A 16,985-nucleotide genomic window follows, 5' to 3' on the forward strand; every position below is an offset into this window, starting at 1 on the left:
ATTTATTCCAATTGTCTAAGACTGAATTTCAAAAATTAAGAAATGATCTTTTTTATAGTTGATATGAAATTAATGAGATAATATGAAAAGCCTCTTGTATGTATCACGTAAGCAATGCATGATGACTATTCCACTGTTATCATTTCCATTATTACTACTGTTATTAGCAATATTGTTGCCATCAATACCTTCATACCAGTAGGTACTGAAGAAACTTATCAGTGAGGAGTCAGGATACTTGGGTTTCTAGGTTCTGTTACTGGCTGTCTTCATAGACACTTAATTCATCTGAGTTTTTATTTCTTTGTATATATACAATGAAGGGATGGTCTAGGTCACAAGTCACCGCTAACCTGCTAGTATTACCACTGAACATAATAACTGCCTATTCACCTTTTTAAAAAAATGACGTAGAAATCCAACACACTGCCAGCCAAAAATGTCTGTGGGCTTCTCGTTTACCACTCCAGATGAAGATATTTGAGAATTGGACTTGAAATAAATGAAGACATAAATTAGGCTAATTTGGAAATGACTTTATTATACCAAATATATATTTTTTAAATGTGACTTTTAAAAATTTTTTCTTCTGAAGCTTTACTTGATAAAAGCCCCTATTTTTATTAGATGTATATATAGTACAAAATATAGAAAGGGAATAAATATAAAAAAGTTCAGTTTTTCTCTACCATGCAAGCACAATCTGTTTTTAGGGGTATTTTACTTCTATGAGGTATGAATGGCAGAAATAAACAATTTATTTATTCTAGACCAATATCTTGGCTTACAACATTTTACTTTGATCTTTCAAAGCCTTTGATGAATAATATATCATGTTTTAAAGGGGAATAGGATATAATGCATTTAAATTCCATACTATTAGAGCTGCTACTAAAGATCTATAAGAGAATATCCCCAACATCAGAAAACCTGACCAATTTTTGAAAAGTCTAGAATATATATGGTAGTATTGCTTTGAAGAAGAAACTAGTCTCCTTTGAATAATGACAGTGTTGGGACTGCAATAGTTGGAAATTATCCTTAAAGATATTGTGTTACTTGAAAATTGAATATGGGGACTAGAAAAATGATGTATCATTAGGAATCCATTTAGGATAGCTATTCTTTCTGTATTTTACTTAAGGCTAAATGATTATACCACTGAATTGCAGAGCTTGACCCGTCGTAGCATCAGGGCCCACATGTGCCTCTTCAGTGATTTGTTGCTATCTTACTAGGCTGTCACTGGGACATGATAGTGTCTCAGGAAGGTCAGATCTGTGGCACAGGGACTCAAGCTAGGCAGCTGTGTAGACGCAATGTCCTGATGGGGGAAGTGACATGTTTCTCCTGTCTGAACACTTAAAATCTAAATATTTAGGGATGCCTGGGTGGCTCAGTCAGTTAGGCATCTGCCCTTGATCTCAGGGTCCTAGGATCGAGCCCCGCATTGGGCTCCCTGCTCAGTGGGGAGCCTGCTTCTCCCTCTCCCTCTGCCTGCCGCTCCCCCTGCTTGTGCTCTCTCTCTCTCTGTCAAATAAATAAATAAAATCTTAAAAAAAAAGACTGCATTTAGAGTAAAGAGCTCTATTTTGATGATAGGGACAAAGCAAGAACGTGGTCCTATTTCAGGGTCTCTGGTAGATCAGAGATGCATCTGTTCTCAGCCTACTGTTCAACTTCAGTGCTCAGCTTACCACCACCACCACCACCACCCTCACCACCATCCTCCTCCTCATCACTACAATCACCACCATCCCCACCATCCCCATCACCACCACCATCCTCCTCTTCATCACCACAGTCACCACCATCCCCATCACCACCATCCCCATCACCACCACCATCCTCACCACCATCCCCATCACCACCATCCCCATCACCACCACCATCCTCACCACCGCTACCACCCTTTGCAGCAGCACTGCTAGTAGCATTACTTCTCACCTTGGTGATCACAATGTCTTCCAAACTAGCTTCGCTGCTTCTAGCCATTCATCCTCTCTCATCTTTCCTCTATTTTTTCCATATGAATTATCTCATATCAAAGTTCTGATCATATCTCTTGCCTGCTTAAAAGCTGGAGTTTTAATTAATCTTTAATCAATCCCGTTCCTAATAAATGAAGTCCAGTCCCCTCGGCCTGGCATGCAAAGCCATGCATTAAATATATCCAGGGAGGGGAGCCTGGGTGGCTCAGTAGGTTAAGCGTCTGCCTTTGGCTCAGGTCATGATCCCAGGGTCCTGGGATTGAGTCCCACAGCAGGGAGCCTGCTTTTCCTTTTCCCTCTGCCCCTTCCCCCTGCTCGTGCTCTCTCTCTTTCTCTCTCTCAAATAAATAAGTAAATCTTTAAAAAAATATATATCCAGTGCAAAATTCAGGACAGATTTCCCGTTGCTGCCTCTACAAGTATTTTGAACTCCAAAAAAACTAACACATTCACTCTTCCTTGAATATGCTTTAGGGAAGCATTTTTCAAAATTCAGATAAAATACTACTTTATTAGACTCTCTTGGAATATTTGTTAAAATGTATATTCCTAGACTGCATGCTTGGAAACTCTCTCTTTAGAATCCTGGGTTCTTAGCACTGTTTTCTCCTTAGTTTCAGGATCTTGTTGATTATTCTGTGACCACAAAGTCCCATTAACATCTGGTTCCTTACATACCTTACAGGGTGTTTTATAAAATAATATTATGAAAATATAAAGCAATTCGCAAAGTGTCTGACCCAGTAAAGGTGCCTCTTATAATTAATACTTGCCCTGCCTACCTCAGAGTGTCTTGTGATGTTCAAGTAAATAATAATGATAGCACTTTTATCTTATTTGTACTTTTTTTTTTAAACATTTTATTTATTTATTTGACAGAGAGAGACACAGTGAGAGAGGGAACACAAGCAGGGGGAGTGGGAGAGGGAGAAGCAGGCTTCCGCCGAGCAGGGAGCCCGATGCGGGTCTCGATCCAGGACCCTGGGATCATGACCGGGGCTGAAGGCAGATGCTTAACGACTGAGCCACCCAGGTGCCCTTATTTGTACTCTTGTAAACTCTTAGTGGGAATGGATTTTGTTTTGTTCATTGATGAATAACTTGTATAATCTGGTCCAGTGTTCTGCTCAATAAATACTAGCTGAATTAATTGTATAATAGTTATTTTTGTGATAGCAATTTATTCAGAGTTCCTACACATTATTTAAAAAATACCCTTCTTGTTGTGCTCCCAGAGGAAGCCAGGCCCTGGGGTATCTTCGGTTCCTTTGGTAGCCCCCCAAAAGCTGCAGGGTCAGGTCCTCCAAGAGTCCCAGGTCCTCTCCGCCCCTGATCCTAGGTAGCCTAGCCCTCTCCCACACTCTGAGACCTTTAATGGGAGAAACTGGAGGACTCAGCTATTTTGGATATAGCATTAAGTTGCCTTTATTGAGTCTTAATCCCTGGTTCTTAGAGGTGGCTTTTGTCTCATTACCAAGATATAATATTCACCTGGGACCCCGTTGAGATAAGTAGATTGTCTGTCACTTCCTGTCCCTGGGCCCCTGTCTTAATGACCTGCTCAATACTTGAACTTTTATGATTAGGCACTGCTGTGGTTTTTGCCAGTGATGTCTACCCTGTCCTTCTATCCTTCAAGCATCTTTATAACCTCATCCATCAACTTCCTAATGGCAAGTGTGCTGGTACTGACTGACTGCTGATGAATTTCAAAGGACTCGCTCCAGTGTCCTTTATCCATCTGCAGAGGACCCCTTCCCTGGTAGACTGCTGATACCAGGTGCTTGCTGTCACTGAACATGCATAGCATGTAGATCAGGCTGATCCATCAGTGGTTTACTCTTCAAGTGGCCACCCCCTCACTTCATGCCCCATGTCCACTAACCCTTATGCAGGTAATGGCCCACAGCCACGGTGCTCACCTGGCTGATGGTGCTCATGGCTCTCATGTAGCTCTCATTCCTAGAGCGGAACTTTGGTGATGTGAGCAAGCCGGCAGGGTCAAGACTGTCCAGGCTTCGGTTGATGGAGACTTCACTTACTGCCCTCAGGTAACTGTGACTCCGGATCTGGAGTTTGGGGGAGTGTTCATTGGAAATCCTGAAAGGGAATAAGAGAAGGGGCACATTTAGTCATATTCTAAGATGTAAGCAGTACTAAGATGTGGGAGCACTATCCTTGATGTGGCACCTTAAATACTGGGATGAATAATATAGATGGCTTCCTATGATTACTAGACTCCCCCATGGTGTCTCAGAAGGAAAAACTTTTGACAGGAAATCATTAAGGTCTGATGATAGCAGAGAGCAATTAAAATTCTCTTCAGCCCATGAAATAATTTCCCCATTCGCATTTTCCCAGGCATCGGGAGGAGGGAGATAATAGCTCTGATTACCCCATCCCAGAATCCTGTCCTGTTTGGTCTGTAAGCTTTGTCTTTTACCCACTTCCTTTCTTTGGCCATCTTTTTGTTTTTGGACTTTCTAGTAACAGACAGTGGGTTTACATCTGAACTATATCAGTATCTCTACCAATCTTTCTATCATCTACTTGTCTATCTAATCTTTGTGTCATTTAGTTGAGACTGAACTTAGTGAACAAACCTTAAATTTTAGCCATTAACAATGCACACATCTTTAAATCTTGATATGTAAAGAAAGTCTTTACACACTTTGTACTCTTTGGATTTTTTCAAGATGCATTATAAAATTATCAAAGTAGGAAAGCCTCATTGCCAAGCTATACAGGAGTGCATAAAACAGAAAGTGGGTCTCCCTCTCCACCTCTGTTTCTGCTCCAGAATTCCGCACCCTTAAAAGAACTACCTGTAGCAGTCTGGTGTATATCCTTCCTGTCTTTTCTTTTCTTTATTTCTTTTTTTTTTTTTTTAAAGATTTTATTTATTTATTTATTTGAAAGAGAGAGAGAGAGAGTGTGAGAGAGCATGAGTGCGGGAGGGGAGAAGCAGACTCCGCCGCTGAGCAGGGAACCCGATGTGGGGCTCGATCCCAGGACCCTGGGATCATGACCCGAGCCGAAGGCAGTCACTTAAGTGACTGAGCCACTGAGGTGCCCATCTTCCTGCCTTTCTATACATATACAAACAATTTATTTTCAGTATTTTTCAAGCTTACTTTCACATGGGATTCAGGGTGATTTTTCTTTCATTGTTAAATTTCTTTTATTTTTGCTGAAACGTTGCTTGCAGTAAAAGTTAAAGTTGATAAGAAAGATCTATACCCAATATCTTTGCTATTATTTATCATTCTGGAGATCAAAGCCAATGAAATTAGAAAATAAAAAGATACAGGGAATATAAATATTGTGAAGTAAGAGATAAGCTTTGTGTATTCATAGATTATATAATTATCTGGAAGATAAAAATCTGAAAAACTATTGGAATGCATAAGAGAGATCAACAGGATAGCTAGATACAGGATTAAAAAACACAAAAATTAATAGCTTTTCTATACACTGCCACCACCAAATAGAAATTTAAAAAAATCCATTCAAAATGGCAAAACGTTATAAAATGAGTACAAATTATAAAAAAATGCAATAGAATTTTATGAAGAAAGCTATAAAACTTTATGGAAGGCAATAAGTAAGGCCTAAATAAATGTAAAGGAAGATAATTTTCCTTGATGGAAGTAATATTGTAAGAAAAAAAATTAAAATTTTCCTAAATTATTCTACAAACCTAATGCAATTGTAATAAAAATTTTCACAGATTTTTTTTATTTGAGTGTAACAAACTCATTTTAAAGTTTATATGAGGTTCATAGCAGCATTATTCATAAGAGCCAAAAGGTAGGGCAAATTAAATGTCTGTCAGCTGATGAATGGGTAAAATGTGGTTTATCCATACAGTGGAATATTAGTTGGCCATGAGGAAGAGTTTAGTACTGACATATGCCACAACATGGATGAATTTTGTAAACATCATGGTAAGTGGAAGAGGCCAGTTACAGATTATATGATTCCACTTATATAAAGTGTCCAGAATAAAAAAAATCTCTAAAGACAGAAAGTAGATTAGTGGTTGCCTAGACTGGAATGTCTAGGAGGAGGAAAGGATGGCAAGGTTGGGGGTTGATATCTAAAAGATATGACTTTTTTTTTGGGGGTGGTGAAAATACTCTAAAATTGTGATGGTTGCACAAATCTGAATATGCTAGACCATTGAATTGCACATTTTAAATTGTTTGGTATGTACATTATAGCTCAATAAAGCTATTTTAAAAATTATATGAGGCCTCAAAATAATCAAATTTCCTAATGGAGGGAGTTCAGAGAGCAGACTGTGGTTGGCACAATGAGAGAAAGAAAGGCTGTGAAGGGGTTGCAATATAGCAATAATTTAAATAACCAGTGATAGGACTGAGTTAAGTAGCCGTGGAACTTGAGCAGATGGATTTAAGAGCCCACGTGAAGATTAAATATGGAAGATGATTAAGAGGAGGGGGTCTAAAAACAGCCAGAAAATAAAAATAAATAAAAAAGGAGATAAATATCCTATCAGATCTCAAATATACTTTATAACTACAAAGAGGAAAACCGTGTGGTATAGCGAAGGAATAGATCAGTGGAATAAAGTAAGGACTCCAGAAACAGAACTGAGTGTCTATCTGAATTTAGTATATTGCAAAGGTGGTAATTCAAATAAGCAGGGAAGAGATTACTTAGTAATGGTGTTAGATGAGCTGTGTGTCCACATGGAAAAAAATGGATTCCTACTATCCATATAGATTAAGAGATTAAAAATCAAGTATTTACAAATTTAAAGTTGTCTAGTATGTTATAGAAGAATGTGTTTTATAATCCTTTTATTTATTTGAGAGAGAGAGCACATGAGTGAGCACAAGTGGGCGGGGAGGAGGGAAGACAGAGGGAGAGGGAGAAGCAGACTCCTCCCTGAGCAGGTAGCATGAGGTGGGGCTCCATCCCAGGACCTTGGGATCATGACCTGAGCCAAAGGCAGCCGCTTAACCTACTGAGCCACCCAGGCACCCCTATAATCTTTTTTTTTTTTTTTTTTAAGATTTCATTTTTAAGTCATCCTTACGTGCAACGTAGGGCTCAAACATACAACCCCGAAATCAGGAGTCACATGCTCTGACTGAGCCAGCCAGGCGTCCCGTTTAATCTTAATGTCTATACCTAAAACCTTTATTTATTTATTTTTTAAAGATTTTATTTATTTGACAGTGAGACAGCGAGAGAGGGAACACAAGCAGGGGGAGTGGGAGAGGGAGAAGCAGGCTCTCCGCCAAGCAGGGAGCCCGATGCGGGGCTCGATCCCAGGACCCTGGGATCATGACCTGAGCCGAAGGCAGACACTTAATGACTGAACCACCCAGGCGTCCCAAAACTTTTTTTAAGCTATCAGAATTTTATGGAAAAAACTATAAAACCTTATGGAGGACAAAAAAGAAAGCCTAAGAAATGAAAAGAAAGTGGTGGAGAAAGGTTTTTAGAAAGAGGATGTTGAAATTAAAAGCCATAAAAAAAAAAAAAGAAAAAGATTGACAAGTAGAACTACATAAAAATTTAAAACTTTTGTTCAACAGAAGACATCATAAGCAAAGTTAAGAATAATAGTCACTGGGGGCGCCTGGGTGGCTCAGTTGGTTAAACGACTGCCTTCGGCTCAGGTCATGATCCTGGAGTCCTGGGATTGAGTCCTTCATCGGGCTCCCTGCTGGGCAGGGAGTCTGCTTCTCCCTCTGACCCTCCTCCCCACCATGCTCTCTCTCTATCTCATTCTCTCTCTCAAATAAATAAATAAAATCTTTTTTTAAAAAAAGAATAATAGTCACTGGGTAGGAAACATATTTGCAGTACCACCTGATGTAATGAAGAGGGTTCACGCCTATAACATTTAAAGTGGACTTAGCAAATTAAAGAATAATGCAAATAACTCAATAAAAAATGGACAGAGGCTCAGTAAATTAGAGAAATGTCGATAAATATGAACACCATTTGCACATCAGATCCGGGCACACGCAGGTCCACGTCTGCAGATGGTAAAGATAATCTCCACAATCCCAATATCCTCTTTGCAGTGTATAAGATTGCACTCATTCTTGAAGTTTGTATGGAATTACTTAAACACAATAGTCAAAAGAAATAGACTCAATAATACCAAAATGTGGGAATTTGACGAGCAGCTACTTTTTGCAATTGCACCGAGAAAGGAACCAAATTAAAATAGATCTAGAATTTAACAGATCTAGATCTAGAATGTAACAGCATGTACATCATTATTACAAAAGGGAAATGGTTCTAAAAATGAATGTTCTCTATGGATCCTACAAGTAGCTATCAAACATGAACTATTTGCTCTGCCAGCTCAAGTAAATATTTGCCATGTGTTATGTGCTATTATGATGATTCACATGGGGTTGCTTTATAAATGCTCATGGCCCCAATCCCAACGAACCAACGAACCAAAGAATTCATTTCCCCCTAAAGATCTCTTCTAGGAAAAGAGAGACTTCGCTAGAAGCATTTATAACCTAAAGTTCATGTCCCCTTAGAACTTGAGAATTAGATGACAAATGTGTTTCTTTGGCTGTTTTGCAACCTGACCTAGGGCAACAATATTGCCAACATAAAGATGCTGCTGTGCCAAATAGTTATGGGGGCAGCAATGGGGGGTGACTGTTTCATAAATAGCGTATATTCAAAAGAAGAAGCGAAAGTCCAGTGTTTTGAAAAATGAGTGTCTGCTGGCTGAGATGGGCAAATGAGGCATCATTGCAACAGTCATTCACCCTGGTCACTTGTTATGAAATAAGGCATAATTCCCAAATTTCTAAGTGAAAAATCATTCAGAAAGGTCTGAATAGTTCTATTTTGGTGAGTCATTTCTGATAAAACAATACATACTTTAATCATACGCTAAATATAAGGAAATGAACTCTTACCTCGTCCGCTTAGTGGAGCCCAGAGCTCTCCACATAAAATGTACAATATGGATATGCTCTGCTGGTGTAGAAACACTAAAGAAATGCCAGGAAATAGTGTATTGATTACTTCACTTCACCTCAAAAGGAAGGTGATTTGCCAAGAAGAAAGGGCATGTGCATATTCAGAAATATTAGTTCTCATGTTAGATTAATTATTTTTCTGTGTTGGCCTATTCACATGACATCTATCTCTTTCCACTTTTCTCCCTAAATTGCTTAGGCTCAGTTAATGTTTTGTGGCTTATCAGAACTGAGATTTTGGCCTGGTCGAGTCCCATTCATTATCATGCCCTTGAAGTGCACTCAAAGATAGGACACCCTTACGTTAGCCACGGAGCAACCACGTACACAAGCTTGGCCCAGTGTATCAGTAAGGTTGCCAAAGAAGAGAAAAATGCGATAATACTCAGACTGCAAAATTTGAAACCAGTGTCTTTGAAGTGAAAATGATTAACTTTGTAATAGAGTACTAAAAGTATAACTTCATCAGATGAATAAACTCTAGGGCTGTGATGTGCAGCATAGTGATCATAGCTAATAATAGTGTGCTGTGTGCTTGAAATTTGCAAAGAAAATAGATCTTTTTTTTTTAATTGAGATATAAGATTGACAGTGTCAGATGTAGGACATAATGATTCACTGTGAGTATTGCTAAATATCACCCTAATAAATCTAGTTAGCATCCAGCACCACACAGAGTTTTTTCTTGTGGTGAGAACTTCTAAGACTTACTCTCAAGACTTTTTTTTTTTAAAGATTTTATTTATTTATTTGACAGAGAGACAGCATAAGCTGGGGGAGGGGCAGAGGGAGCAGCAGACTCCCCACTGAGCGGGGAGCTGGACTCAACTTGGGGCTCGATCCCAGGATCCTGGGATCATGACCTGAGCCAAAGGCAGACTCTTAACTGACTGAGCCACCCAGGCGCCCCTAACACTTTCAAACATATAGTACAGTATTGTTACCTATGGTCTCCATGCTGCACATTACATCTACAGTACTTCTTCATTTTCTAACTGGAAGCTTGTACCTTTGGACCCCCTTCATCCATTTCTCCTACACCCAACACTCGCCTTTGACAACCACCAACCTGTTCTCTGTATTTATAAGCTCAGTTTTTGTTTGTTTAGAGTCTACACATCAGTGAGATCATATGGTATTTTTCTGAGAGTAGATCTTAAGCAGTCTCATCCCCAGGCCCTGGCAACCACCCTTCTACTCTATGTCTCTCTGAGTTTGACCACTGTAGGTGTATCTCATACAAGTGAAATTATATAGTACTTGCCTGGCTTATTTCACTTAGTAGAATGTCTTCAAGGTTTATCCATGGTGCAGCACATGGCAGAACTAACTTCCTCTAAGGCTGAATAAGATTCCATTGTGTGTATAGACTACATTTTGTTGATCCCCTCATCTACTGACAGACACTTGGGTTGCTTCCACTTTTTGCTATTGAGAATAAAGTGACTGTGAACATGGGTGTACAAATATCTGTTTGAGTCTCTGCTTCTAATTCTTGGGAGGATATGCCCAGAAATAAAAATTTCTCTTTAAGAGAAGTACTTAATCTCCCTATTTTATTTCTTGGCAATTAAACTCCCCACAAATTTGGGGACCAACATAATAAAAACAAACTGTCACTTTTTTCTCTCTTGGAAAGACATACTATTTATCATTTAGGGTAAGTTTTTTTTTAAATTTTATTTATTTATTCATGAGAGACAGAGAGAGAGAGAGAGAGAAGCAGGCTCCCAAGGAGCAGGGAGCCCGATGCGGGACTCGATCCCAGGACCTTGGGATCATGACCTGAGCCGAAGGCAGACGCTTAACCATCTGAGCCACCCAGGCGCCCGATTTAGGGTAAGTTTTAAGCACACTAAATAATATAGTAGTAGTTCAGGGACTATTATTGCTATGGTTGAAAAGAGAAAAATGATACTTCTATTATTTGGTGGAAAGTACAGTAAAAATGTTAGTATAATTTTACTGCTCTAGTAACTGCAAAAACAGTAATATAATTAAAACTCGATAGAGCATTACTGAGAACAAATTGCATCGAAATAATTAAGACATCCAAAAAAGTAATTCCATAAGCAGTTAGAGATTGCAGAAAGACGGTTGCCAATAATGTCAGTTTATGAACCAGTAAGGAAAGAAAAAATGTCATCACTAAGAAAGCTGTGATGACAATTCAAGTGTACTCCTTAGTAGAAAGCCCATGACGGTGATGCTGTGGAGGGGGGCGGGGGGAACAGTGACCTAAACGCTGCTTTGAGCTGAATACAGTGTTTCCTTCAATTTAAAAAGTGTCAGGGCAGAGCAGATGTACTTCCACAGACGTAAGTTGACATTGACAAATTGGAGTGGTTAAAACCTGTGTAAAAGAGTTCTAATAGATTTTTCACAAAGTGCTTCATATTCTGACTTCACTTTGGGAAGAACAAAAAGCAGCTAAAGACAGACTCTTAAATAATTCTTATAATGTTGGTTTTCTTTTAATCCCCTTTGTCAAATGCTCCATGTCTATACTCACTACTGGATTGCCAAAAGGTCACAAAAAAGACATCTCTTCCATGCAATAGTCCTCAGTTGTTTTGAACACAGCTATCTATCCCAGCTAAGCCTTCTCTTCTCCAGGTGACATGCCCCCTTTATCTCGTCCTCTTGTGTCAAGACTTCAGGCTGTCCACTACCTTGACAACTCATCTCTAAAGTCGGGCCAGTTTGTTACTTTCTCTTTGACAACAAAGCACCCAGAACCAAACTTAAACTTCCAAATGTGGGCTGACAAGTGCAGAATACAGAATGGCTATTAGCATCTATTTTACAGAAAATCCTTCTGGGATATGGCCTGAGAAAGCTCTGGATTGTTTGGCCTATAAGCACACTCCTAACTTCTGGTAAGCTCCCTTTGGACAACGTTTAGATCTTCATATCAAATGATGTTAAGTCATTCCAATTTTTGACACTTTAGTTCCTATTAAAATGAAATCAAAGGGGAACGCCTGAGTGGCTCAGTTGGTTAAGCATCTGCCTTCGGCTCAGGTCATGATCCCAGGGTCCTGGGATCGAGCCCTGCATCGGGCTCCCTGCTCAGCAGGGCAGTCTGTTTCTCCCTCTCCCCCTGCCCCTGCTCATGTTCTCTCTCTCATTCTCGCTCTCTCTCAAATAAATAAAACCCTTTAGAAAACAAATTGAAATAAAAGATTAATCCCATGAAATACATGCAATCGATCAACTGTTCTTGCCAGTTATGTGTCACCAGCATATGTGATAACAGAAGTAAACATAGCAATACCCCAAATCGGTGAGTATTACAAGGTCCTATCCATTTAAGTACTTTACTTACAATGTCTTATCTATAACACCAATATTCTGTATTATTATAGTAGTTATGAAGCATTATTACCTCTATTTTACAAATGAGGAAGCTGAGGCTGACAAGTTTGTAAAGTCAGAAACAAAGGCTAGATCTGTATGACTTCTATAGTCTTAATCATCTCGTACCTTCCCTGTAATGATGCCATTCTTACCCAGTTACTTGTCAAGTTATTGACTGGGATTGGGCGAATCAGTGATCTTCCAAGCTGACTCAGTCATCAATAATATAGTTTTTGTTCTAAGGCTGTTTCAGACATTCCCCTAATCACCCAGCCCACATTTCTATAATGTTTATTTTTATTTTTAATTTTTTTTCTGATCCTTATTCTTTAATGCAAGCGCATAATGATCTGCTGTTTTAAATGCTATCCTAAATGCAATTACACTCCTCTGATGTGTCTGTCTCAACCATTTCAAAGAGGGAGATAGAGGTAGTTCTATATTTGCCTTGTTAGTAAATCTTGGTAGTTCTTATTTTCTAAATCATCACAAACCATCTGTTTAAAAATTCCTTCTGGAATTTTCCCAAGGATTCACATTAGATTAACTATTTGCAACTTTTGGAATCTTCTCTTTTGAAAACTGAGATAATACTTACTTTTTTCCTGGTACTTTTTCCATGGTTCCTAAAATATTACCAGTAGTGGTTCTACAATTATATCTGAGTTCCTTCAGATGGAAACTAAATTTTCATGGCTTTCCAAGTTTTCTTATTTGTGGCAGTTACCTGGTTTTGGTATACATAAAAAATATGGCCAACTACATAAGCCCAACCCAGAACCAAAAAGTTGACAATGTTGTATTGGTCTCAGGTGTTTAACGTAGTGATTCAACAATTCTATATGTTATACAATGCTCACCACAATTAGTTACCATCTGCTACCATACAATGTTATTGCAATATTAATGACTATTTCCTATGCTTTACTTCTCATCCCCACGACTTATTTATTTTATAACTGGAGATTTGTTCCTCTTAATCTGCTTCACTTCTATTTTGCCCATCCCCTCAACCCCCACCTCCACCCCTCTGCAACCACCAGTTTGTTCTCTGTATTTATGAGTCTAAGAACACTTTTGTTTTATTTTATTTTTTCTTTTCAAATTTTTATTTAAATTCTAGTTAGTTAATGTATGGTGCAATATTGGTTTCAGGAATAGAATTCAGTGATTTATCACTTACATACAACATCCAGTACTCATCATCACAAGTGCCCTCCTTAATCCCTATCACACCTCTAGCCCATCCCCCCACCCAACTTCCTCTATCAACCTCAGTTTGTTCTCTATGTTTGAGTCTCTTATGGTTTGTTTTCCTCTTTTTTCTTTCTCTCCCCACCCCAATATGTTCATCTTTTTGTTTCTTAAATTCCACATATGAGTGAAATCATATGGTATTTATCTTTCTTTATTTTTATATTTTATTGAAACTGGTAAAATGATAACATTAAATTGTGATAAATTATAATTCCTAAATCTACCATTAAAAAAGCTATACCAAAAAGACATACTCAAAAACACTACAGATAAATCCAAATAGAATTCTGAAAAATATTCAAGTTTCCCATAAGAAAGCAGGAAAAAAACCCCAGAGAAACAAACAAAAAAAAAAACATAACAAACAGAAAACAAAAAATCTGATGGGAGACTTAAACCCTAAGATAATAATTACATTAAATATATAGTCTCAATGCATTAATTAAAAGACAGAGATTTGCAGACTGTATTAAAAAACATGACCCAACTATTTACTGTCTCCAAGAAACTCACTTCAAATATAATGATGTAAACAAGTTGAAAATGAAAGGACAGAAAAAATTGTATCATGTAAACAGACAACGGAAAACAGGCTCTATTAATATCAGAAAAAGACATTTTATTAGTAAAGGTTATTGGTAAAGAAAAATGCCCAGAGCGGACATTACAAAATAACTAAAGAACCAATTCATTAAGAACACAAAGGAATCTTAAATATCTCAAAACAAATGAAACAAAAACTGATAGAACTGAAAGAGGCAGAAAATCCACAATTACAGTTGGAGACTTCAACAACCATTTCTCCACAATTGTTAGAGCAACTAGACAGAAAATCAAGGAGGATCTAGAAGATCTCAAAACTATATCAACCAATAGAATCAAATAGACACTTAAAGAACATTCTGCCCAAGAACAGCAGAATACACATTCTTTCCAAGTACCCATGGAAAATATATAAAGAAAGACCATATTCTGGGCCATAAAGTGAACCTCAACCGATTTAAAAAGAATTGAAATAGTACACAATGTGTATAGCTAACATTATACTTAATAGTGAAAGACTGAATTTTTCCAAGATTAGAACAAGGGAAGGATGTTCAATCTCACTCTTATTTAGCATGTGCTGGAAGTTCTAGTCAGCGTAATAAAGAAATAAGCATACAAATTGGAAAAGAAAAAATTGTCCTATTTGCAGTTGATATGATTGCCAACATAGAAAATACCAAGGAATCTACAAAAAAAAAAAAAAAATTCCTGAACTAAGAAGTAAATTCAGTCAAGTACCAGAACACAAGATCAACATATAAAAATCAATTGTATTTCTGTATACTAGAATGAACACATGGACACCAAAATTAGAAATACAATACCATTTACAACTGTTTAAAAAATTCAGTGCTTAGGTGTAAGTCTAACAAAGCATCCTCAAGACTTGTGTGCTAAAAATGATGCAATGCTGATGAAAGAAATCAAAGAAGATTAAAAAAAAATCAAAGAAGATTAGATCAATGGAGATGTTCAATGTAGTAAAAATGTAAATTCTTTTTTTTATATTTTATTTATTTATTTATTTGAGAGAGACAGAGATAGTGAGAGAGAGCTCGAGCAGGAAGGAGGGGAAGAAGCAGGCTTCCCGCGGAGCAGGGAACCCGATGCGGGGCTCGATCCCAGGACCCCAGGATCATGACCTGAGCCGAAGGCAGCGGCTTAACCATCTGAGCCACCCAGGCGCCCCCCCAAAAATGTAAATTCTCCCCAAATTGATAGGCAGGTTTAATGCATTTCCTATCAAAATTCCATATTTTTAGATATAGACAAGATTATTTTTAAAATCTACATGGAAAGTCAGAGGAACTAGAATAGCTAAAATATTTTTAAAGATTTTATTTACAGAGAGAATGTGTGTGCATACTTGGGGTGAGGTGAAGGTGGGGGAGGGGCAGGGAGAGGGACAAGCAGACTCTGTGTTGAGCACCGAGCCAGACATGGGACTCAATCCCACAACCCCGAGATCATGACCTGAGCTGAAGTCAAGAGTCGGGCGCTTAACTGACTGAGTCACCCAGGTGCCCCTAAAATAATTTTGAGGAATAAAGTAGGATTCACTCTATTCAATATTTATTTATTTATTTTCACTCTACTCAATTTGAAGACTTTCTGTATAGCTTCAGTAATCAAGACTGTGTGGTACTGGTAGGGGATAGATATGTAGATCAATGGCACAGAGTGGGGAACCTAGAAATAAACCCACACAAATATGCCCAAGTGATTATTGCCAATTGCAATAGCAATTTAATGGAGGAAAGATAGTCTTTTCAACAAATGGTGCTGGAGTAATCGGACTTTTATAGGCAAAACCCCAAACAAAAACAAACAAAATTTAAAACTAAGTCTCATCCCTTATAAAAAGCTAAGTCAAACAATGAATCATGGAACACTACCTCAAAAACTAATGATGTAGTGTATGGTGATTAACATAACATAATAAAATTAAAAAAAAAAACTAAGTCAAAATGGATCATAGTCTTAAATATAAGACATGGAAAAAACAGAGAAAATCTTTGGGATCCTAAGCCTGGCAAAGTGTTCTTAGATTTGACACTAAAAGAATGACGCATAAAAGGAAAAGTTGATAAATTGGATGTAATCAAAATTAAAAGCGTTGGCTCTTTGACTCTATGAAGAAGATGAAAAGACAAGCTAGAGACGAGAAGATCTTAAAAATCACATATCTGATGAAGGACTTGTAGCTGCTATAAACAAAATACTCTCAAAATCCAACAGGAGAAAAATCTAATTAGAAAATGGGCAAAAGGCCTGAAGAGACAGACATTTGACAAATAAGCACACGAAAAGATGATGAACATCATTAACCATTAGGGAAATGCAAATAAAATCCACAATGAGGTAGCACTACATACCTCTCAGAATGGCTAAACTAAAAACATAATGACAACAATTTTTTTTTTTAAGATTTTATTTATTTATTTGACAGAGAGAGACACAGCGAGAGAGGGAACAGAAGCAGGGGGAGAGGGAGAGGGAGAAGCAGGCTTCCTGCCAAGCAGGGAGCCCGATGTAGGGCTCGATCCCAGGACCCTGGGATCATGACCCGAGCTGAAGACAGATGCTTAACGACTGAGCCACCCAGGTGCCCCAATGACAGCAAATGTTGTTAGGATTTAGAGAAACAGAATCCCTCATACATTGTTGGTGAGAATGTAAAACGGTGCAGTCACTCTAAAAAGTGTGACTGTCTCTTAAAAAATGAAATGCACTGCTCTATGACCCAGCAACAGTATTCCTGGGAATTTATCTTTGAGAAATTAAGCCTGTGTTCACCCCAAAAGCCTATATAGGAACATTATAGCAGCTTTATTCATCA

General features: G+C 38.1%; 1 protein-coding gene across 6 annotated transcripts in view; it reads right to left on the minus strand.

The window, feature by feature from the left end:
* Window positions 1-16,985, minus strand: part of DLGAP1 (DLG associated protein 1) — a 312,708-nt gene that overhangs the window by 181,250 nt on the left and 114,473 nt on the right. For all 6 annotated transcript variants that reach the window (XM_034996206.1, XM_034996205.1, XM_034996210.1 and 3 more), the window contains exon 3: window positions 3,914-4,091. In XM_034996206.1, the coding sequence (XP_034852097.1) occupies window positions 3,914-4,091 (178 nt within the window). The remainder of the gene's footprint in view (window positions 1-3,913; window positions 4,092-16,985) is intronic.

Source organism: Mirounga leonina, unplaced genomic scaffold, assembly GCF_011800145.1.
Source record: "Mirounga leonina isolate KUSES-001 unplaced genomic scaffold, KU_Mleo_1.0 Mir_93, whole genome shotgun sequence".
Taxonomy (NCBI): Eukaryota; Metazoa; Chordata; class Mammalia; order Carnivora; family Phocidae; genus Mirounga; species Mirounga leonina.